Source organism: Lactuca sativa, chromosome 8 (genome assembly GCF_002870075.4).
Source record: "Lactuca sativa cultivar Salinas chromosome 8, Lsat_Salinas_v11, whole genome shotgun sequence".
NCBI lineage: Eukaryota > Viridiplantae > Streptophyta > Magnoliopsida > Asterales > Asteraceae > Lactuca > Lactuca sativa.
The window spans coordinates 46,956,899-46,981,260 of record NC_056630.2 but is presented as its reverse complement, the minus strand read 5'-3'; the positions used below and the strand labels follow the sequence as shown (position 1 = coordinate 46,981,260).

At 38.9% G+C, this 24,362-nt stretch overlaps 2 protein-coding genes across 2 annotated transcripts; both read right to left on the bottom strand.

The window, feature by feature from the left end:
* Positions 1-276: 276 nt before the first annotated feature.
* On the bottom strand, positions 277-3,339 carry LOC111918433 (uncharacterized). Its single transcript, XM_052766372.1, has 8 exons — positions 2,689-3,339; positions 1,443-2,285; positions 1,158-1,365; positions 1,011-1,057; positions 877-918; positions 696-772; positions 512-596; positions 277-443 (listed from the first exon to the last, which is right to left on the bottom strand). The coding sequence occupies exons 1-8, from the start codon at positions 3,337-3,339 to the stop codon at positions 405-407; spliced, it is 1,992 nt and encodes a 663-aa protein (XP_052622332.1). The 3' UTR covers positions 277-404.
* A 6,478-nt stretch (positions 3,340-9,817) lies between these two features.
* LOC111918309 (D-galacturonate reductase) lies at positions 9,818-11,556 on the bottom strand. The gene is made up of 4 exons (XM_023913991.3): positions 11,131-11,556; positions 10,570-10,813; positions 10,261-10,443; positions 9,818-10,127 (listed from the first exon to the last, which is right to left on the bottom strand). Exons 1-4 carry the CDS (start codon positions 11,454-11,456, stop codon positions 9,906-9,908), a joined length of 975 nt encoding a protein of 324 aa, XP_023769759.1. The 5' UTR covers positions 11,457-11,556; the 3' UTR covers positions 9,818-9,905.
* Between the last annotated feature and the right edge of the window lie 12,806 nt (positions 11,557-24,362).

Genomic DNA, 24,362 nt, shown 5'->3' with positions numbered 1-24,362 from the left:
CACGCATTCGCGTGTCGTAACCCTACGACGCGCGTGTTAATGACACGCAATGCGTATCAAGAAAGCCCCTGTCAAGAAAGGCCATGTCATAAATGAAGATGACACACATTTTTGTGTATCATAATTTTAAATGTTCTAAAAAAAATATATTTATATATTTATTAATTTTTAAATTAAATTTGCATTTAATGTCTCATAACAAGAAAATAAAATACCATATATAAAAAATACTATCCATTACATAAAATTTTTTGTCATACAAATAACAAACTGTATTTTATATTCATACATATGATTACATTATTCATTAAAAAAAACATATACATACATCTTCCCCTAAAATGTTATTACATGATGTTGGCCACTTCATTGATGGATCACCAAGAGGAAAAACAACAACTAACCTAAATGTTCCATGATGTGCCGATACTCATGTCCTGTAACTTTAAATAATAATAAATAATAATAAATATTAATTGGAAGTAGTGATAAGTTATTAAATCAAACATACCACACCAACACTGTTTTTGACAAGATTGCCTCTGTTTTCTGCACTTGCTTGATGTAGCATCTGTTTCACAACCAATCCCCCCATGCTGCAATACAATATAATAATATATTAACAAGAATACCAAAATGGCTAACAGAGAAATTCTTCTGTTTTTTCTCTTTCATTCTTAATTAAATATTTCAACCTATGAGTTACAAATACAACAGGTCGATCTCCAATACGTGCTGCAATAAGCTTTTCCAACAGCATCGAGCTAACTTCCTACAAAATTTCACATTCCAATTTATTTACATTTCCAATAACCATGCAAACATCTCCAAATCTCATTTATTTTTTAAATATATTTCTAATAACACACCACAAACCTGAAGAGGCAAGCTTGATCCAGACCATTGTGTAAGATTCGTCTGCAAAACAAAAGATATAACTCAAACTTCATTTACAATTTACAATCATGTTTTTATACAAAAACAATTTATAATTTTATATAATCACAAACCTTGTGCATCATATGCTTCAATTGCTGATAACTTCTCATAATCATCACTTAATAAAAAGCGGCGTAACAGAGGAATTATGCCATAATCGATTATTTTCTTTTGAGAAAATAAATCATCACTGCAGATTTCTGTCATTGCTTTGATACCCTTTAAAGTTGCAAGTGCAGAATCTAAAGCATTCACTTTAGGGATATTTCCTTTCTTTAGATTTTTGTATGTGTTAATAAATGGTTCAAGGGTAAGAAAATCTTCCAAAGCAAATGAATCACCATTGACTGCTAAGTTGACCACAGCACTAGCTAATAGGTTCACACTTTGGGTACCAGAAAGTACATTTGCCTGATCGATTTGTGTCTGCAAGAGAAGGGTATTTCCGTAAATTACCATAAACAAAAAAGAAAAAAAAAGTAACAATGATACAACCCTTTTGCTAATGATTCTTGAACAGACTTATGATTCATAGTCCTTTTAGCAGTCTCCCTCATTAAATGAAGACCTTTTTCCATAACTACCCTTTGAGCACCAGGGCACCTCTCGAGAGATAGTAAAAATGCAGATAAAGCCACACGAGTTAAAGAGATATCATCGGCTTTGCTTGCTTGAGAAACGGTTGTAAGAAGGGTAGAACTCCAATCAGAAACAAAATCATTCATGGGGAGATTTTCGTCTTTTAACAACAACTGAGCTACTAAACTCCCGTGAAATTTCATGGATCTTTCAGGAGCAATCAATGCAGACATGACAGCATGTCCATTGAAGTCGAGTTCTTGGATATGGGATCTATTTACATCTGATGCCATTGCCCAATTTGCTAAAGCCCATGCAGCAAAAGGAACAGCAACATGTTGTGAATGCAAATCATCCCATAGTCCAGGGATAACAGTTGTGTTTACAGAAGAAGTGTTGTTTAATTTGTTGAAAGATGATGAGTTGTGAGTGGCTTTAGATTCATCTAACTCCATTGATCGATTGCTTGTAGAAAGACCTACAATTGAAGTGCCTCCAAGAACTTCCATTCCAATGCCCTTTAATCCAGTTCCATCATCATCATCCTGGCTGCTGCCAGGTGGCTCATCCATGTGCATGCCACCATCTTCAATAACTTCAAGTGCAGCTGCAATATCTCTCATTGCTGCAGTTCCTGATAGCATGGGCTTAAGTTTGATTTTGTCCACATTGTCACAATTGGAAGTGACAATATCCATGATTGCTGCAACAAGCATGCTTCTGCCTTTTGAAGGGTCAGAAATGTTAAATGAACTTCGCCTTGGGTGCTGCTTTCATGAAAATGCTATATCAATATGATAAAAAGTTATTCTGGATAAACTTATATACATTAGAAAATTAATCAAAATCCTAACTTCCCAAACAAGCTATGATTATGTTATTTATGCATGTAGCTTTAGTAGGGTGGACAAATAGCCAATCTAATAATTGTTGCTTAAACTACAAAATCAAATACTACTTATTCTGATACACCAATTAAAGGAGAACTCACTGAGTCCGGTTGGAGCTCATTCAACATTAAGGATTTAAGGCCACTAACAGGATTACTAAATCAACAATTAAGAATATAACTATAAGCTACTTTTTGGGGCACACCATTACTCTTGCATTTACTAACACAAGAAACAGCAAAAGAGAATATGGTGTTGTCCAATGATGACAGAATTATACCTTTTTGGATTGATGAGGTTGAGCAAAGAATATGAACCTGAGAAGATTGGGAATGGCATGAGGCCTCCCAAGAACCGCCTCCGACACATTAGGGTCAGCAATCAAGTACGCTAAAGCCCTAGCCGACTCGGCCTGAGTCCCATAATTTCCCCCTCCGGACAATGCCACCGACTCTAATAACCAATCCAACACCACACCACCGCCAGCACCAACAATCGCAGCCCTCCGGCTCTCATTTGCCGCCACAATATCCGCCAATAATGCCGCAACCCTAACCTCAAACCCTGACCAAACTTCATGGTTAGCCGAAGACAAAACCGAACGAAGAGATTTCCATAGAACCGACGCCGCAACGCCGGTATGCTTCATCGTATTCACAACTCTCTTAAACGACTCCTTCGACCGGTCAATCGCGTGTTCGAAATCATCAAGCAAACGTTTCTTCTTCGCTTGTTCTTCCTTAATTTCGCTATCATCAAATATGATAACGGATGATGCAGCAAGAATTGCGGCAGCGGATATTACAGTCGCGGATAATGCAAAGCGAGAAGTGCCTGATAGAGGAGATAGAGTCCTAGGGCGGAGGCGGTGGAGAACCAATGGCGGTGGCGGAAGATCATCTTGTGAATGTGAACTGTTGATCAATTTCATGGCCTAGTGACCAAAAAACCTTCGATTTCACTAAGAACCGGAACCCTAGTTCCAACAATAGTCGATTTTTGGTATTTGATTGAGAGAGTGAGAGAGAGAGAGAGAAGAACGATTGAAAGAAGGTAGAGGAGAGCATGGCGGGGTTTTTAATTTTTTCAGAATTTCATTTCCCCCTTTCCCCCACTATTAAAGGATGGAACGCGCGTTCCATTAAAAAATATAAAGCGACATCCTTAGACGACGCGCATTTTATTATAGGTGCCCTCCGTGTTTTTTTTAGACACTAATTTAAGGGCGCGCAATAATGCGTGTCTTCTATCCTTAAATTTTTTGAAGAGATGACATTTTTCTAATGTCACTCTCCTTTGCGTAACATAGATCAATGAGCGTCGTATTTTGCGCGTCGTAAAAGGCCTTTTTTCTTGTAGTGCGGCTAACTATCTACTAAATAAGATAACTCACAAAGAAAAGAATGAAACACCGTATGAACTTTGGATGGGAAGAAAACCATCATATAAGTACTTACATGTGTGGGGGTGCCTAGCTAAAGTTGTTGTACCACCGCCTAAGGTACAAAAGTTAGGTCCTAAAACAGTGGATTGTGTATTCATTGGGTATGCACAAAGTAGTAGTGCTTATCATTTCCTTGTGCATGATTCTAAAAATCCTGAAATATACAAGAATACCATAATGGAATCAAGGAATTTTTCATTCTTTAAAGATGTACTTCCTTTTTTGAACAAGGAGGTTGAAAGCCCATCTTTACCAAACAACGAAGCCGTTTGAGAAGAAGAACAAGCTCAATCCGAGGAAGAAGAGATAGAACTCAGAAGAAGTTAGAGGGCTAGAGTCAAAAATCATTTGGTGATGATTTTTACACCTATGTGGTGGAAAGTGAACCTAAACCCTACCAAGAGGCGGTTACTTCTTCTAAGGGACCTCAATGGAAAGAAGCCATCAAAAATGAGGTAGAATCTATCTTACAAAATCATATGTGGGAACTGGTGGATCTACCTCCAGGTAGCAAGCCACTGGGTTACCGCTGGATTTTTAAGAGAAAGGTGAAACCTGATGGTAGTATTGATAAATACAAGGCAAGACTAATAATCAAAGGTTATAGACAAAAGGAAGGTCTAGACTACTTTGATACGTACTCGTCGATAATACGGATCACATCCATTAGATTAGTTCTTGCCATTGCAGCTATTAGAAACATGCAAGTTCATCAAATGGATGTGAAAACTGCTTTCCTAAATGGGGAGTTGGAAGAAGAAATTTATATGGAGCAACCTGAGGGCTCTGTTGCCTTGGGATAGGAGAACAAGGTTTGTAAACTTGTTAAGTCTCTATATGGATTAAAACAAGCTCCAAAACAATGGCATCAAAAGTTTGATCAAGTCATGATGGATAGTGGCTTTAGAATCAATGAGTGTGATAAGTGTATCTATGTGAAAAACACCACTCGTGGTTATGTCATCCTGTGTTTATATGTTGATGATATGTTTATCATTGGTAGTGATGACGAGATAATAAGATCCACGTAGAATATGTTGAAATCCACGTTTGACAAGAAAGATATGGATTTAGCGGATGTTATTCTTGGAGTCAAGATCAAAACAACCCTGTTGGGAATAAAACCCTAATTGAGATTTGATGAACAAGATGCGGAAAATAAGAACAAACACAAATATGAAGATTATGTCGAATGATCACTCGATTTATTCAAATATGAGGAATAAATTACACTTTCAGCATAGACTAAAGAATCTAACACTACATAAGAAACCTCACAACGTGGCGTCTACATTTTGCCTCACTCTTAACCCTAATTGTGAATAATACATGACTATTTATAGGGAAAAGACAAGTCTTGGGCTTTTAACCTAGAATTCATCAAAGGGGCCCATTGTCATCATCCATGGAGTGCTTTGAAACCCTACAATCTCCCCCTCAAAGTATGGAATGGATGACAATGCTTTAACTTCCAAAACAAGCATCTAGCAAATAAAAAGATCTGCAATGAGGAATATATGAAGCAATCCACGAATCTTGATTCTTCAATAGTCTTCAAACACGGGCTCTAGGATATATAAATCAAGCACTGAAGTAATGTCTTTAAACTTCATTTTCAAATGTAATCCCAAAAAAAATCTTCATGAAAACCAAACCCGCCATGAAAACCCACTTTAGAACAAAGAAACCGAATCACTTCTTGTCTTTGAAGAGCTCCCCCTCCAAGTCACAATGATCTTCAAATAAGATAATGATATAAGCCATCAAAAAAATATCATGTAACAACCAAAACTTTAAGATTCGTAATGTCGCTTGATCGAGAAAATACTAGAATTCGGAGATATAACAAGTCCTTAGCAGAGCTCGATAAAGAACTTACGCTGTAAAGGATACTTCTCTGTAAAAGCTTTAGCAGAGCTCGATGAACAACTTCCGCTGTAAAAGCTATCTTCATAATTCTACCACAAGCTTTATCAAAAATCTTCAAATTTGAAAAGTTACAAATCCAATTTCGAATGACCATACCAAATTCTCCCCCAATTTATAATAAAAAAACGTGATTATAAAGCCTTCAAATGGTCATGAGAATGATCTTGAATGGATAAAGAATTATCGTGCTCCCCCGTGACAAAATGATATACACAATGAAGTATAAAATCCGAAAAAGTCATGAAAATTTGACGTTATCACGAAAAATGACTTTCTGAACCACCAATACTTGATGGAATCTTTATTTTTCTGTTCACGAAAAAATATGTGCATTAAAAAATCCAAAATTGTTCACCAGCCCTCAAATACGCAAACTTTTTTTGAAAAATGGGCTGAAACTGTCCCTTTTCTGAAATTCAGGGGACAAAATTAATAATTCTGCACCATATTCCCCTTTATATGTAACAAAATCTGGAATGGTCCAAGAACGCCAAACTTTGAAAACAAAACAAGGATCAAAAGTGTCAAATAATTGAAGTTTCAGGGACCAATAACGTAACTTGATATATTCATCCCCAATAAAACGTCTGATTAAAAAGAACCACTAGAACGGTGAATCAAATTATCGTTCGCGTACGAAACCTCAAGCCCGATTCCAATCAACCAATAACATCGTTCGATCCTTTCATTCTGTTCCTGATGTTCGTGCCTACTGGGACTCCGAATCCGAGTCCAATAGTGTCACCGTTCGTTCCAAATACACCCAAATCACAGTCAATTTTGACCTTTCGTTTTAGCCCATTGTTCATCCCAATGAGATTCGATTTCAATCGTTCGCAAGTGAGATTTTCAAACCAATTTTGATTTTCATTCGTTCGTAGGAACTAATCATTCTCTCGTTCTTCATCACAATCCTTCTTGTGCCGATTGAGATTGTTTTGCTAAATACGATTCCGAGACCAAGTTCTAAACTTAACACTTTATCAACTTAAGTTCTGATTTCGATTGAGATATCTTCAATTCTGAAACCATTTGCAAGGTTTGATTTTGTGTAAATTGCGATTAACACCTTCCGGATAAACAGTAGAAAACTTCATAAATCTTCATGAACAGTAGCTCGAACAAAAATCTTGATTCCAAAACACCAATAAATCTTCAATAACTTGTGCAGAAAATCATCAAATCAAGAACCGATACTTCAAAAATCAATAGATTTTCAAAGACCCGCTCTGATACCACTTGTTGGGAATAAAACCCTAATTGAGATTTGATGAACAAGATGCGGAAAATAAGAACAAACACAAATATGAAGATTATGTCGAATGATCACTCGATTTATTCAAATATGAGGAATAAATTACACTTTCAGCATAGACTAAAGAATCTAACACTACATAAGAAACCTCACAACGTGGCGGCTACATTTTGCCTCACTCTTAACCCTAATTGTGAATAATACATGACTATTTATAGGGAAAAGACAAGTCTTGGGCTTTTAACCTAGAATTCATCAAAGGGGCCCATTGTCATCATCCATGGAGTGCTTTGAAACCCTACAAACCCAAAGTGGTTTGATTTTAAGTCAAACACACTCTATAGATAAGATTCTTGAAAAATTTGCTAAGGGAGATACTAACATAGCTAAAACTCCAATTGACACTGGTCAACATCTACGTAAAAATAGAGGTGACAGTGTTAATCAAGTGGAATATTCAAGAATTATTGGTAGTTTGATGTATCTAATGAGTTGTACCAGACCTGACTTAGCATATGTTGTGAGAAGACTAAGTAGGTACACTAGTAAACCCAGTTCTAAAAACTAGAAGAGTATTACAAGGTTGCTAAGGTATGTGAGATACACGCGAGAATATGGATTGTATTATGGCATACATCCAACAATTATCGAAGGATACACATATACAAATTGGATATCTGACATAAAAGACTTTAGATCCACAAGTGGATATGTGTTTACAGTTGGAGGTGCTGCTGTAGCCTGGAAATCATCCAAGAAAACAGTTATATCCAGATCTACGATGGAATCTGAATTTATCGCCTTAGATATTTGTGTTGAATAGGCGGAGTAGCTACGTCAATTTGTAGAGGACATTCCCGAATGGCCTAAGCGGGTAACGACCATATGTATACATTGTAATAACCAATCGGAAATTGGTAGAGCTCAAAGTACAATGTATAATAGGAAATCAAGACACATTAGACGTAGACATAAAACGATACGAAAACTAATCTCTATGGGGGTTATCACGGTTGACTGGGTGAAGTCAAAGGATAACATTGCGGATCTGCTTACAAAAGGCTTGAGCAGAGATGTAGTTTATAAGTCATCAAGAGGAATGGGACTAAATCTCATGAATGAATAAATTCATACGAAGGAAACCTTACCCAGAAAACTAGAGATCCCAAGATCTAGGTTCAAAAGGATAACTTAATTGTGTGAGTGAGGCAAGTCACTAGGGGGTTAACATTACTTCCTAGTCCATTCCTATATGTAGTGAGAAAATCAGGATAAACATATGGTTTTTAATGATTCTTGGAATCACCTATGTGAGAGAGAAGTGGGGTCACTTCGAAGGGAATTATGGGGGCACAATTCCTAAAGCTCTTGCAGAACCAGGTTAGTGTTCATGACCAAAACGTACACGTCTATGAGGATATGACCTTGTCAGGGAGAGTCCTGTGAGAATTACATTATCGTCTACACAAATGACAGCTCAGTTCAAAGAGATTGAGATCTACTAACTGCTAGGAGATTAAGTGTAATTTCTTAAGGGAGGGTTCAAAGGGTGATACCTACCTATCTTATGCAGGATTCAACTGTTGAAAATTTTGTTTGGAAATTGGATGTACAGAGATTGATCTCCATTCATGTGAAGGATTGTTGGAAAATTTAGTATAAATATTTAGATTTTACTAACTTTTGACATATATAAATATATACATATGATGTATATATAATTAATTCTAAGTGGGATTGTGTTCTCTTGCATGAAAACTTCGAAACAATATATTATATGTCCAAAATAGAATATATGTGAATGATATATCAATACTTAAAGATGTGTATTTGAGAATAAATTTAGTAAAATAGATGAATGTGAGAACGGGTCCCACATTGGTAGAAAGACCAAACTCAACAAGGTTTATAAGCTTGAATGCATGAAAGACTTACAAGCGTGTGTCTATGGTTTTACTATAATTCCTATCCGTGCGCAAAAGGGGTGCAAATCTTGGATTTCGTAGACCAAAAACACCGAACTTGTGCATGGGCGCGACCTACGGACACGAATGCAGCTCCGAAAACTCGGGTTTGCGCTACCCTTATTTTTGCTAAATTTGACAATTTTAGTCCTTATTTTGAATTTTGTAACGGATGCATTAATTACGTAATTAATGACATTTATTGACATTCAATGCATAATGAATTCCTTAATATCGAATTGATTTGTTTCTGTTACGTTTCAACTATAAAAGGAGACCACTACCATCTCATTTGACACACGAATAAAAATACACTTCTTACTCCTCCTTCTCTGTACACTTGCTTCCTTCCGGCGACTTTTTCAGGCAAGTGGAAATATTCGGCAGAGCACACACTATTAAGGTTGTTGTACCCTGGGAACAGACGGCGAGTCTGTTTAAGGGAATCGAGTCCAACTCGAGCCTCAACCACCGCGTTTGCCACTAATCTGTTACGTACAGGAATATTTCAAGAAGAAAACGAAGACCTTATACGAACACAATTTTGGATAGTCACATATGGACCAGCTATAGCTGACCCCATCAACGATACTTGTGGATGATCCCTTCAATTGAAGTTGTTTATTTTCACACGACTTAGTTCCTTTCATGTCTTAGTTTCTTTTCATACATCCTTGGTCTCTTTTGTACTCTTTTACTGATCGGATTATCTCTTTAATCAAGCTCTTTGTTGCTTGCAGCCTTGCAGGAAAACTGTTCTGCTAGATGTGCATGTTAGTGCTTCAAGAGTTCGACTAGGAACCAATAAAACAGTATATAAGCATGCAAACAAATTGATGATATCACATTAGAGTATGTAAAAGTGTTGATCATTAACATTTATTTTCACTGATCTGATTACTTCTTTAATCAAGCTCTGCATCAATCTCAGCCATTATATCGTTTGGCTCAACTGACATTGAACCTATTAGATACACATGCCTGCGTTGAGGAATCTGGTCGATTTTTTCCATATCCTCCTTAGTCAAGGACCAGTCGAAGATGTCTAGGTTCTGCTTCATTCTTTCTGTATTGTAGCTCTTTACTGCGATACTTACACCTTGCTCATATAACCATCTTAGAGAAATCTGCACACAAATAGTAGAAGTTCAGTACATGTGTTCACCATACTATAGTGTTAGGCTTTTCATGTCAAATTGTTAGTGTTTGACTTCATAGACAATGTGTTATTCACTTTAACCAATAACAATAAAGAGATACCTGAGCCACTGTCTTCCCTTTGGACTTTGCAATATCTTGGAGAACATCACATTCCATAACGCGGTTGTGTCCCCATGCATTATTGCCGAAAGCACCTAAAGGGGAGTAAGCAGTCACAAGGATGCTATTCTCTTTGCAAAATCCAGTTAGTTTCTTTTGTTGCCAAAGTGGGTTCATCTCAAACTTCAAACCAGATTTTAAAGATGTTAGTAACATATTTCCAGTTTGAATTGTATTAAACTTATTATAAATCATTTTGCTGATAAGATCAAGCTAGCTGCTTGAATTGTATGAGTGAACGATGATCACCTGATTGACAGCAGGAGGGATTTTTGCAAAGGAAAGAATTTGTTGAATCAATTTTGGATAAAAATTGCTGACGCCAATGGATTTGGTGAGTCCGAGATTTTGACACTCCTCCATTGCTTCCCATACTGCTTTGATGTCAATTGCGGCTACACACTCCTTGGGAACGGGAAGTTTGAATTCATCTTGGATTACCTTTAGTGGCCAGTGTATAAGATACAAATCCACATACTCTAATCCCAGATTCCTACATTAGGTTGTATATTCTCAATGTCTAATTTTTCATTTTACTTGAAAAACATGGTGGACGTTCATTCAATTATTATCTACACAATCCATCTCCTATGCAACCATTATAGCCTTACGTTTAATTACCCCAATATCTTAAAAGTTTGACAAAAAAACTTATTTACTAGAACCATTTAATATTCCTATTCATAACTTTAATTCTTTAAACTTCTTAACAACTTATCAATTTTGATAAAAACTGCTTCTGTGAAAGCTTTTTCTTGCGTAGTGATCAAAATTTCCAAGAAAGATGATAAAAAGTACGAAATTTCTTACTGTAGACTCTGATTGATGGCGGGTAAAACAAGATGTCGGTCAGCGGAGGCACACCACAGCTTCGTGGTTATGAAAAGCTCAGATCGAGACTTGATAAGACCCAGCCGGAGTGCTTCGCTGATACCTTCACCGAGAGGTTTCTCAGTTCGGTATACTGCTGCGGTGTCAAAGTGACGATAACCCACCTTAATAGCTTCAACTATAGTCGATGATGACATCACATCACTTCCACTGATGCCTGAATCTGATGCTGTGCCCATTGCGATCACTGGCATGGGCCTGGGACCATCGGAAGAGCTTATCGTCATCACCGGAATGGTTACCATAATGTTTATAAAACCTCGACCTGTTTTCTGTATGAAATTATCTGGAATTTGTTGGACCGAGAGTAGGTGATCACTAGGACTATTTATTTGTAAAATAATTGGACAGAACGTGTTTGTGTAACATGGTGTTACGTATGAACACAACAAAAAAGAAACGACAACCATAATTAGCGGTCGCTTTGGAAGTCCACTTTTCTGTCGGGTTGCTTTTCTTTTTCTATTCTTAGTAGAAAATTTTAAAATACAAACTATTTTTAATGGTTTCTATTTTTTTTTTCAAAATTGTATTTTCTCTAAAGGAAAATTGAGTAATCTAATCCATAAAAATGTAGTCATAATAACCAATCTATTTTATTTTTTTTATTTTTGTAAAATGACCATTTTCTCAATGACCATTTTCTCCCGAATTGATCATTCCAATATTCATATACGAAAGTTAAATCTATGTGTCGTTAGTTGAATAAGTTTTACCAACATATAATATTAATCTCCAACAACAAAAGGTATATTTGGCAACGACAAATAAACGTCGCAATTGATGCCTAAAATGGTCACAATACCTTAAAGACGACATGCTGTCGACCACCACTATTAAGACCCTGTTTGATTTTGATCTGATTGGCTCATACCAAAAACATTGTGTTTTATATGCCTCAGCTTTGCATTTGACCGGGTCAACAATGTCTGGCTCGCTCGTACCAAAAACAATGCTGACTGAATCCATTGAAATTCATTCCACCATTGCCCCTACACCACCCTCATCATCCTTCCTCACAACCATTGAATTAATCCCTCGAAAGGAAAAAAGAAACACAAACAGAGACAAACAACAAAAAGAAACACGAACAATGCATCTGGGAAGAAGACAACTCAAAATTAGAATTAGGCAGTTTTGGTTCTTGAAGATATACATCTTGGCTTAGAGCTCGAGTTGATGGTATGACACACACCACAATTACAGTTTTTATCGTGGGAGTTTTACTCAGATATTTGATATGTTCGACACAGTTTTGATTTGATCCATTTGATATGACATTTTTAGACACATGCTTCATGGGCTATTATATGAAATTGATATATTATGGTTTTAGTTATGTTTTAAAACAAAAAATTTTGGGTTGTATTTTTGGGACGTTACAGAACAGCTGATTAACAAGGTAAACTTTATTCTTGAATCTCTCAATATACCTGTGTCTAGATATGAGACTGAATTAATCGACCTAAAATTCACTTTTTCAAGCATTAGTGATAATTTAAAACGAACTCGGTTGACAAACTCTAACCTAACCGATCAATTGAGCAGGGTTTCGTCGAAAAGTGATGAGAGGCGCATATGGATTCAGAAGATCGAGTCTGATTTGTCTAAGTCTAGGGATGAATCAATTTATTTGCAACGAGACAATTTAATGCTTTTAAGACAACGTAATATCTTTTGTTTAATTGCTAAAAGACTTTATTTTAACATTACTCAGTTGCACCTTGATTGAGAGATTGGTAAGAAAATCCACAAGATGATTTTACATTTTCTTGAATTAAAGGAAGATAAAATCGATGTTGATTGCTATAAATGTGAATCCATCGTTTCTTCTGAAGAAATTTCTGATGCTTACAAATATGGGCTGGAACGAATTGAAACTTACATTAAGTCCAAGGACCATAAAAGCATGTTGAAACAAATTTTGATGAAAATGAAAAAAAGCAAATCAAGTCCGACACTATGTAGAAATTTGACTCATTGAACGCCAAATTGAGTTCAGAAAATCAAATAAATGTTGAAAACACATCTGAATTCGACGAGGACAGTGATATGAGTGAAATCTATGTAGAGGATGAGGTAGATTGCTCAGAGTTTGTTACAAATAAATCTGCACCTGCGAAAGCTCTAATTTCTGAAAATTCAGTGGAGCTCGCACGTATTTCTCAAAACAAACTCGAAATTTTGAAAGAAAAACCAATTGTTTTTTGCCAAAGTCCAAACTGTACCTAATCAATTCTTTAAAACTGATGGAGTGGACGAAACACAAACTATTGGATTAATGTCCATTGTTGATAATGACAACAAAGATGATTGCGATGAGTTCTTTTGGTCTGCCCCAATAGATAATGTTGACAAAACCATCCAATTGTATGAAAAGACTTCGTGGAAAGTGAAGGGAAGATATGTGGCTAAACCACTGAACAATCGCTCAACATTTGAGAAAGGTAGCCCAAGTGGTACCAAGGAAGTTCAAAGCGAACCTAAATCGATGAAAGGCGAAAGTGGTGGAAAAAAAAGTGAAACTAAAAGCGAACATCCACAAGTCATCAGAGCAACTTGCAGCTCAAAAGCACCAGAGAAATGTGAGATATCAACGAAATCTCAATGAAAGGAAGCAGTTTTGGCAATCCCAAAATCCTAACTATGTTCACAAGAAAAAACATGTCAATCAAAATGTGAAAGCTTCCTCGCATGTGAATCCCAGTCATTGTTCGCACTGCCACTCTCATAGTGCCAGGGACTCTAAACAAGAGGTTGTTCACAAACCATTCTTTTCAAAGAAGCCCATGGAAAAGCCAAAACCCCATTATTCTCAATCCACGAAGGGTGTTACCAAGATATCAAAGGCAAGGGAAAGCTAGTGTCGGATCGTGAAATTCCAATCGAGAAAACACATGCTAATCCTAAGAGAGCCGAAAAGGAGTTCGTTAAGAATCAAATTAAAAATAAGCAAAAATCACCTGATTCAAAAGAAACGAACATGAAAAAAACAAGATAAAAGTTTTCACCATAAAAAGAAAAGACGAAACCACATAATTAAACGATCATATATGGTTGATCTCGATGTTTCTTCAAATCGACATTTGTGGCCCTTCTACAATTGAAAGTGTTGGTGGTAATATGTACATTCTTGTCATAGTTGATGATTTTTCACATTTCACTTGGGTGTATTTTCTTAAACAGAAGTCTAAAGCAACGTCAAAACTCAAAGCTTTCATAAAGCAAATTGAGCTTCAATTGCGAAAATGTTCGTAGCGACAATGGACTTGAATTCAAAAACCAAGTGTTTGAAGAATTTCTTGCTGAAAAAGGAGTGTCAGACAATTTTTCCACTCCTTATACTCCACAATAGAATGGTGTAGTTGAAAGACAAAACTATTCTTTATGTGAAGCTACATGAATTATGCTGACATTCGCATGTCTGCCACTCTACTTTTGGGCAGATGCTATTGTAACTGCTTGCTATAACCAAAAAAGATCCATCATGAATAAGCGGTTTTCTGTTACTCCTTATGAAATCGTAAATAATCACAAACCTAATGTTAAGTTTTTCCACGTATTTTGTTCCAGGTGTTTCATATTCAATTCCAAGGAACAATGAAACAAGTTCGATGCGAAAGCTGACGAGGGTATATTCTTGGGATATTCGCTGACATCTAAGGCATACAGGGTTCTTAACAAACGATCCAAGAAAATAGAAGAAACCTATTATGTCATGTTTGACGACAATTACTTGGAGAGGATCCAGCCGTATAAAAGTCACACGAAGGAAATCTTTCCTAAGCCTAGTCCTACCACAATTCCCATATCAAATTTGTATGAGGAATTCACGTTGCTCTTTGACGAGCCTGAGAAAGACATCTAATCTGAAGCAAGAGTAGCTGACAACAAAGTCGATGAATTAAAGAAGATCATTGATGACTCTGTGAAAGACATGTACCAACAGCCATCAACTGCGAACATCCCTCAAGTCACGAACACTACATTCCAGGGGGAGAATTCTGAGTTTAATGCATGTTTCCAGGGGGAGGGTTCTACACCTCAAAGTTCGAATACTCCACTGTAGGGGGAGGATTTTACTTCAACCTTTTCTTCTAAGCCTTCTTCTAATGGGGAATGTTCACCTCCCACAATAACTCACGAACCTCCATTCGCAGAAGGCGACTCCATTCCTGAAGTTAGGAAGTTCTCATCATTTGAGGGGGAGAATAAAGAAGCAAATGATGATTCGGCTGTTCAATCAGAATTCGAAGAGGTGAATGCTGAACTGGATCCATCTTATGATCCAAATTATCCTCCTCTGTCCAAATGGACCAGAGATCACCCGGAATTCCAAATCATCGGTGAATCGTCGGCAGATGTCCTTACACGATCTCAACTAAAAGCAAAGCAAACTGCATTATTCTCTAAAGTAGAATTTTGTACGTTTATTTTGTTCGTATCCAAGATTGAACCCAAAGCCGTCAACACAGCTCTTAATCATTCTGATTAGGTTCAAGTGATGCAAGATGAACTCAATGAGTTCAAACGTAACAAGGTTTGGAGACTGATTCCAACTTCACCAGATTCATCAGTTGTTGGTTTGAAATGGGTGTTTCACAACAAGATGGATAAAGAAGGGAACGTTATCAAGAACAAAGCAAGACTCGTGGTGAAAGGGTATTACCAGGAAGAAGGTATTGACTACGAAGATACCTTCACACCCATTGCAAGGTTGGTATCTGTTTTTATCTTCTTGGCATATGCAGCACACAAGAACTTGGAAATATTTCAGATGGATGTTAAATGTGCATTCTTAAATGGAGAACTTGAAGAGACAGTTTATGTAGAGCAACCACCCTGGTTCGTGAATGAAAAGTATCCCAATCACTGCAATATTCTAGACAAAGCAATCTATGGTCTAAAGCAAGCTCCTAGAGCCCGGTATGAAACATTAACTCGTTTCCTTAAAATGTCCAAATGTAAACAAGGTTTGGTTGATCCAACCTTCTTTCTCAAGAAAGAGGGTGACCACTTGATGATCGTCCAAATTTATGTTGATGACATCATCTTCGGATCAACTAATCCCAACCTAGCAGCTGAATTCCGAAAGTTGATGGAAACTGAATTTGAGATGAGCTCCATGGGTCCAATTAACTTTTTCCTTGGATTAAATATAAGATAGGGAAAGGAAGGCATTTTCATAAATCAGGAAGATTATACAAAGACTTTGCTCGCTAAGATTGGAATGGTAAGAGACTCAAAAGCGAAGGTTCCAATGGCATTCAGAAGAAAACTAACACCTTCTCTGGATAAACCACCTGCTGATATGACCCTTTATCGATAGATGATAGGTTCTCTAATGTATCTAATAACTAGTAGATTAGACATTATGTTTTCCGTTTGTTATTGCGCTAGGTTCCAAGCCAATCCTCACGAACCTCATACGATGGTAGTCTAGAATATCTTCAGATACTTAAAACGAACTTCATTTATTGGCATATGGTATCTTGTGAACTCAAGCTTCTTTGTACAAGCATTTTCAGATGCCGACCTTGGGGATGTGGTTTAGATAGAAAGAGCACAACTGGTGGATGCCAATTTCTTGATGCCAAATTAGTTAGTTGGCAATCCAAGAAGCAAACATGCATATCATTATCAACAGCTGAGGCTGAATATATAGTTGCAGCTTCACGCACATCCCAAGTCATTTGGATTCAAAGCCAGCTTCATGATTATGGCTTGAGTATGAAACGAATCCATCTTTATGGTGACTCTGAAATTGTAATTCGCATTTGTCACAACCTAGTGCAACACTCAAAGACGAAACATATAGCACTGAGGTATCACTTCATCAAGGATCATGTGGAAGATGGCAACGTTGAGATGCATTCCATATGATCCACTGATCAGTTAGCTGACATATTCACAAAGGCCCTACCTGAAACAACCTTTAATAGAATTCTTCAAGGGATAGGAATGATGGAATCTGAATCTGTACCAAAACCACTTTCGCGCTCATAAAGGTATCACTGTGAATAAGTGCAAACGTTCGCAGTAGTTCGCAATCAACTGTTCATTCACAGTCTAATTTATAGATGTGAATCGGTGCGAACGTTCGTAGTGGTTCGCAGTCTATTCATAATTCGTGGTTTGGCTTCTTATATCCTTTTGTAATTTATGTATATTATTGCTTATCTTTGGTTCATTTTTCCATATTTTCTGTTTTTAATTCTTTTTCAGAAAATCTCAAAATCCAAAAATAATTTATTTGTTTCTGTTTTATTTCTTTTCAAAAAAACAAAATTACAAAAATAGTTTCTTTGTCTTTTATTTTCATTTATTTTATTTTCACAAATCATAAAAATACAAAAAGTATTAGACATACTTAAAGCTCATGGAGGATGTTCATGACATCTATCAATTCGTGTGATGGGGCAGGTATAAAATTCTTTATCTTTGTATTAGCTAAGTGTCCCTAGAAGCATGATATGCATGTTGCCCTAAGCCTGTACGACTCAATTGTGAAGCCTTAATGAATTGATTCTACCAATAGATTATTCCCAATCAGGCTGCGAATTCACATTAGTCATAAGCTACCTTACTCTTCTCACTTCGAGTTAAGAGTTATCTGCTTAGTCACTTTTGTATAGCAGAGGTACACTCACTTCTCTGGAACCTTCTTCATATTTCTCCATTGCCTTCACTCTCATAAATGTAACCCTTAGGACTCTCAGATACACCACTAAGGTTTATGGTTACACAACTTCTAGGTTAATGATCTTAGCTTCGTTCACCACGAACTGAGTGAAACCCAAAATTCAACACACTTACATGAATTGACGGTGAATAATTAAATGTTCTAGATTTTCACCATGGAATTAACAAAAGCCACTTTTGTGGTTTGTATCTAGGAATCTCTTCTTTTTTGAGAGATATTTATGAAGTCTTCTTCTACCAATTCACTTCTTCCTATAAGATCCATTTTTTTTTTTTGAGATTTCAAAGTTTTATCTCGTCACCAAAATAATTCCAAACCTACTCGTTCAACTGACTACACTGGTCACACGAGTACTTCTTCCAACTTTCGTACTTATTTCAAGTTCATAGTTTGGTCGATGATTGAACCACCCATTTAGCCAAATTAAAAGATGCCTTTCAATGTTTCTTATCAAACATTTGACCGTATTTCAACGAGAAACCACACAGACACTTATTAGTCTCTCTTGACTTCGAAGGAAGAGATCTATGCTCGGGATCAACAGTTTTGTGTCTATATTTATACATCACAAAATTCATCAGATATGGTTTGATTTATTTCTTTATCTTTGACACTCTTGCACGAAGATCCTTGTGATTTTCAAAAAGTCTGGTTCGTAGTTCTTAATGTTCTTTCAGGTTCGCAGTTCTATTCATGTTTGTTGAAATGAACGTTTGTGGCGACTGGATCAAACTGCTACATAACTGCGAAAGAGACAAATCTGACGTGGCATATTGCTGAAGATAAGAATTCAAAAAGGTGCATGAAATTTTAAATGGTCACTACTTTTACGCCGCATGACACATGGATCTGACACATAACAGTTGTCAAGTCGCGCTTTTTTAGGCGACGTTTCAGTAATCAATGCACTCTCTCTCCGAATTTCCCTCACAAATCGAACCGTATATAAGGATTTTGGCGAATCATCTCTCATTACCACTTACAAAATCCTCACAAAAGATTTTCGGTGATCAAAACCTCTCTATTGTTCATCTCCTTCATCAAGCTTCTCTTTTGGCAGTTAAACAACATCAAAACTGGGTGATTGATCTTGATCCAGTCAAATATGACATCTTCATGCTTCCCATGATCGAATGCCTCAAATATTCCCCACTGACGACTTCTCTTACCAAGATGGATAACGTCGCACTGTCTATGCTCTCCAAGGCCTATACATCTGCCAACAACATCAAGGAAGAGCAAAGTATCTCCTTCGAGATCCACAACCATACTACCCCTATCACAAAAGCTTGTTTCTGCAATCTTCTTGGGCTTCCTCAAACTTATGATATGCTCAACCTAGAATCCATCTCTACCACTGCTCTCTTGGATATGTTCTACCAGATGGGGTACAAAGAAACCCTAACTTCTGTGTCGAAGATCAAAAAGCCAAATCTACCTCCTCAATGGAATGGCCTTTTTACTCTACTATTCAAAGGTTTCTTAGAAAGGGTGACTGGTTCTGACTATGCCAGTAAGATGTCCATGGCACTCATTTATGGTCTCTACACAGGTCAGAATGTCAACTATGGGTCTGTTCTATAGGCTTAAGTCATTCAAAGCACCCACTCTACCACATGTCACAGTGAGATTTCCTGTGCACGTTTCTAGACCATTATTGTTTGTAGTTCCATTGACAAGCTCCATATTCCTTAAATGGTTGATGCACTAAAGACAACGATTTCCACTTTTCATACTACTGGAATCATTGTCTCAAATACCTCAAAGTATTCTTTCATTGGATCTATTCCGGAAGCGATGGTCCGAGATGTACCAGCTTCGAGCAAGATTTTGGAGGGATACCAAAAGTTAACTCCTTATAGGTTTCATCCTTTGACCCTAGAATTTGACGCAATACTGGCCAAAGCAGACAAACCCAAGAAAGGGGGCAAGGGTGTGGAGAAAGGAGGAAAGAAAGCTACTGATAAGGAGGGACCTTCTGCAACTGCACAACATCTTGCCAAAAAGTGAAAGGCTCCAGCAGCTTCTTCTACTACTGCTCCTAAAAGACGAAAGCAGCCCGCTCGCAAGCGAAGGTCTCCCACTCCAAGTGAAAGTGAAGGTTCAGACTTTGAGACTGAATCAGATATTAGGATTGAGGGAGACCAACCTATTCGCAACGAGGAGGAAGAGCCTATTCAGAACAAAGAAGAACCAGTTTGCAATGAGGAAGAGCAAGCTCACAACAAAAGGGAACCTATTCATAACAAACAAGAGACTACAAACCCCGAGGAAAACCAAACCTTCAATGAATTTGTTCCTTCTCTTCCTCCTTCACTAAAAACTACTACTACACCTATCACTATTGTGCCTTTCAGTTGACAACGGAGGAGGTCCGTGCAGCGCCCGATGCCATGGCTGGTATGTATTCTTTTATTTACTTATACTGAGTTTGAGATATTGTGCTTATATTGTGGTATGCATATGTACTTTCCTTGTGAATTATGTACCTGATTTGGTGTTATTTGACTCGGGTGAGAGTCGACCTTTCATGTCATTAGCGTTTATTCAGCACATCAGTATCCAACGAGAGGCGTTGATTCGACCTTTGCGAGTTTCTATACCTGACGAGCTAGCGGTTTTGCTACTGATGTGATTCGAGAATGTGTACTTGAGATTTTCGGCATTGAGTTCCCGATAGATTTGGTACCGATTGAGATGGGGGATGTCTGTGTCATCATGGGCATGGACTGGTTGAGCCGATTTAGAGCTATTATCGACTGCGAGCGTCAGTTGGTGACCATACGAGACCCTAGTGGGGGAGTACTTATGGTGTATGGCGACGGTACCCGATCTGGGTCAGAATTTTGCTCGGCCGCCAGGGCGAGACAGAGTCTACAGCAGGGCTGTAAAGGGTTTGTAGCCTATGTGACAGATACACGAGTGGCCACAGAGAGGCCGAGTTCTGTCGGTGAGGTTCCGATAGTGTGAGAGTTTCCGGATGTTTTCCCTGAGGAGTTGTTGGGTGTGCCTATCGAGATACAAGTGGAGTTTCGTATTGATTTACTTCCGGGGGCGGCACTTATTGCCAAGGCACCCTATCGCCTTGTGCTGCCCAAGATGCAGGAGTTATCCTCGCAACTTCAGGAGTTGCTGGGGAAGGGATTCATCCGACCGAGCAGCTCGTCGTGGGGAGCATCGGTCCTTTTTTTTAAGAGAAAGGATGGTTCACATCGGATGTGCATTGATTACCGGGAGTTGAACAAGTTAATGGTCAATAACTGTTATCCACTATCGAGGATCGACGATCTGTTTGATCAGTTATAGGGAGTGTCTTGGTTCTCCAAGATAGACTTGAGGTCTAGATATCACCAGATGAAGGTGCGTGATGAGGATATCAAGAAGACAGTGTTTAGGACTCGTTATGGGCATTACGAGTTCGTAGTGATGCTTTTCGGGCTCACCAATGCACCAGCAGCATTCATGGATCTCATGAACCGAGTATGCAGGCCGATGTTGGATCGATCGTTGAATGTGTTCATCGACGATATTCTAGTGTATTCGAGATCCAAAGAGCAGCACGAGGAGCATCTGAGGGAGATCCTCGGAGTATTGAGATCGGAGAGACTTTACGCCATATTCTCCAAGTGTGATTTCTGGTTACAAGAGGTCCAGTTCTTGGGGCACCTTGTTAATTAGAATGGGATATTGGTCGATCCGGCCAAGATTGAGGCTGTATGAGTTGGGAGGTGCCGAAATCCCCCACTGAGATCAGGAGTTTTCTGGGGTTGGCCGGCTACTATCGGTGATTTATCATGGATTTCTCCAAGATTGTCATTCCCCTCACCAAATTGACCCAGAAGGGCGTTGCTTTTACTTGGGGTCCCGAGCAGCAGACCTCGTTTGAGACTCTTCGCCAGAGATTATGCGAAGCCCCGATGTTAGCCCTTCTAGAGGGAATGGAGGATTTTATGGTGTACTATGACGTGTCTATATCGGGGTTGGGTGCGATGCTTATGCAGAGAGGGCACGTGATAGCATACGCATCGAGGCAGCTGAAAGCCTCATGAGACAAGGTATCCCATCCACGATTTGGAGTTAGGGGCAGTGGTGTTCGCCCTCAAGATATGGCGCCATTATTTGTATGGGGTTCGATGTACCATATACACGGACCACAAGAGTTTGAAGTATCTGATGGATTAGCCCAACCTGAACATGTGCCAAAGGAGATGGTTAGATGTGGTAAAGGATTATGATTATGAGATCTTGTACCACCTGGGAAAGGCTAATGTGGTAGCCGATGCTCTGAGCCGCAGGGCGGAGAGTACCCCGATTCGACATATATGCATGAGGATGATGGTGATGACTCCGGTATTAGATACCTTCCGAGAGGCCTAGGCAGAGGCTATGAGACCGAAGAACCGCAAGAGAGAGCGGGTGATTGGGCAGGTATCCGAGTTTGTTACCGATAGCTGAGGGCTTATGACCTTTCACGATCGGATTTGGGTGCCGTTTATGAGTGGGGCACATAGCATATTGATGGAGGAGGCACACAGATCGAGATTCTTGATCCACCTCGGGGCCACTAAGATGTGTTTGGACCTGAAGAGAGATTATTGGTGGCCCTATATGAAGACGGATGTTACGTGGCTAGTAGAGAGGTGCTTGACCTGTCGTCAGGTTAAGGCCAAGCACCAAGGTCCGCATGGCAAGTTGCAGCCACTAGAAGTTCCCCAGTGGAAGTTGGAACAGATTTCTATGGATTTTATCACCAAATTGTCGAGGACCGCGAGGGGTGTTGATGCAATTTGGGTGATTGTTGATCGGCTGAGGAAGAGCGCAAATTTCCTTGCGATCAGTGAGAGCTCTTCTACAGAGAGACTGGCAGAGTTGTATGTGAGAGAGGTGGTGTCTCAGCATGGAGTGCCGATCTCGATTGTGTCAGACCAAGATGTACGTTTCACTTCCAGGTTCTGGAAGACGTTTCATGAGGAGTTGGGTACGAGATTGCACTTCAGTACCGCTTATCACCCACATACCTTCGAGCATGTGTTATGGACTTCGGTGGAAATTGGAACACATACCTACCTTTGGCTGAGTTTTCTTACAACAACAGCCACCATTCGAGTATTGGTATGCCTGCCTTTGAGCTGTTATATGGGAGGATATGTAGGACCCCCATCTGTTGGGGAGAGGTAGGACAGTGAGTGATCGGTAGCACTGAGATAGTGCTTAAGACGACTGAGCAGATTCAGTAGGTCAAACAGAGGTTACTGAGAGCCTAGAGTCGCCAAAAGAGCTACACAGATAGGCGACGATCCGAGCTCATGTTCCAGGTTGGAGACTTGGTTCTCCTAAAGGTATCCCCTTGGAAGGGGGTGATTCGGTTCAGGAAGAGGGGCAAGCTGGGGCCACGATACATTGGTCCTTTCACGGTGACCGAAAGAGTGGGCAAGGAAGCATACCGTTTGGAGCTACCTGAGGAGTTGAATCTGATCCATAACACCTTCCACGTATCCTAGTTGAGGAAGTTTGTGGCCAATAAGATGGCAATGGTACCACTAGAGGATATTCCGATGGATGCGGTCCTGAATTACATCGAAAGACCGATCGCGATCCTAGATCGGACGGTTAAGGTTTTGAGGAACAATGAGGTGCCTCTGGTTGAGGTCCAGTGGTATCATCAGAGAGGGTCCAAGCTGACTTGGGAGCTAGAGACAGAGATGCAAGAGCAGCATCCAGAGTTATTTGCGGGATTAGACTTCGAGGCCAAAGTATGATTCTAGTGGGGGAGAATTGTAACATCCGGATTTCCAGCTATGACAATTTGAGTATTTATTTTGAGATATGAGGAGTGACTCGACGAGTTAACGCGTCAACTCGTCGAGTAGGGTCGCGACTGATGACTCAGATTAATAAATGGACTCGACGAGTCGGTGAGTCTACTCGACGAGTCAGCACTGTGGATAGAAACCCTAAATCTTTGGTATTGTGGCCTATTTAAGGGTCCTTATGGCCTTCATATGCGGCCACACACACACTGGAGAAACCCTATCAAACCAGAGAGCATAGAGAGAGAGAGAGAGCTAATTACACCACCTTAGCACATTCTTGCAAGGAAGGAAGGGAGATTCAAGCTAGGCTGATTGGAGGGGGCTCAGATCTTCTTCTATTTCATCAGAGGTTGCTGCATGAGGTATGAATTCATGCCTATTTTCGTTTGTATGGTAGATCCCATGAAACTAGGGTTTACTTACCCCTCTTTTAGTTGAGTTATGGAATTTGTGGAGTCCCTTTGAGGCTTAGACTTTAGATATGGACCTTGAGAGATACAGAGAGTACCAAATACCAAGCTTTATGTTGTTACACAAGAGTATTGAACTTGAGACATCATTATGAGGGTTATTTCATCAAATAGAGCTAGTGTGTGGTGTATGGACATAAAGATTGAACCTTTATGTGACTTTTG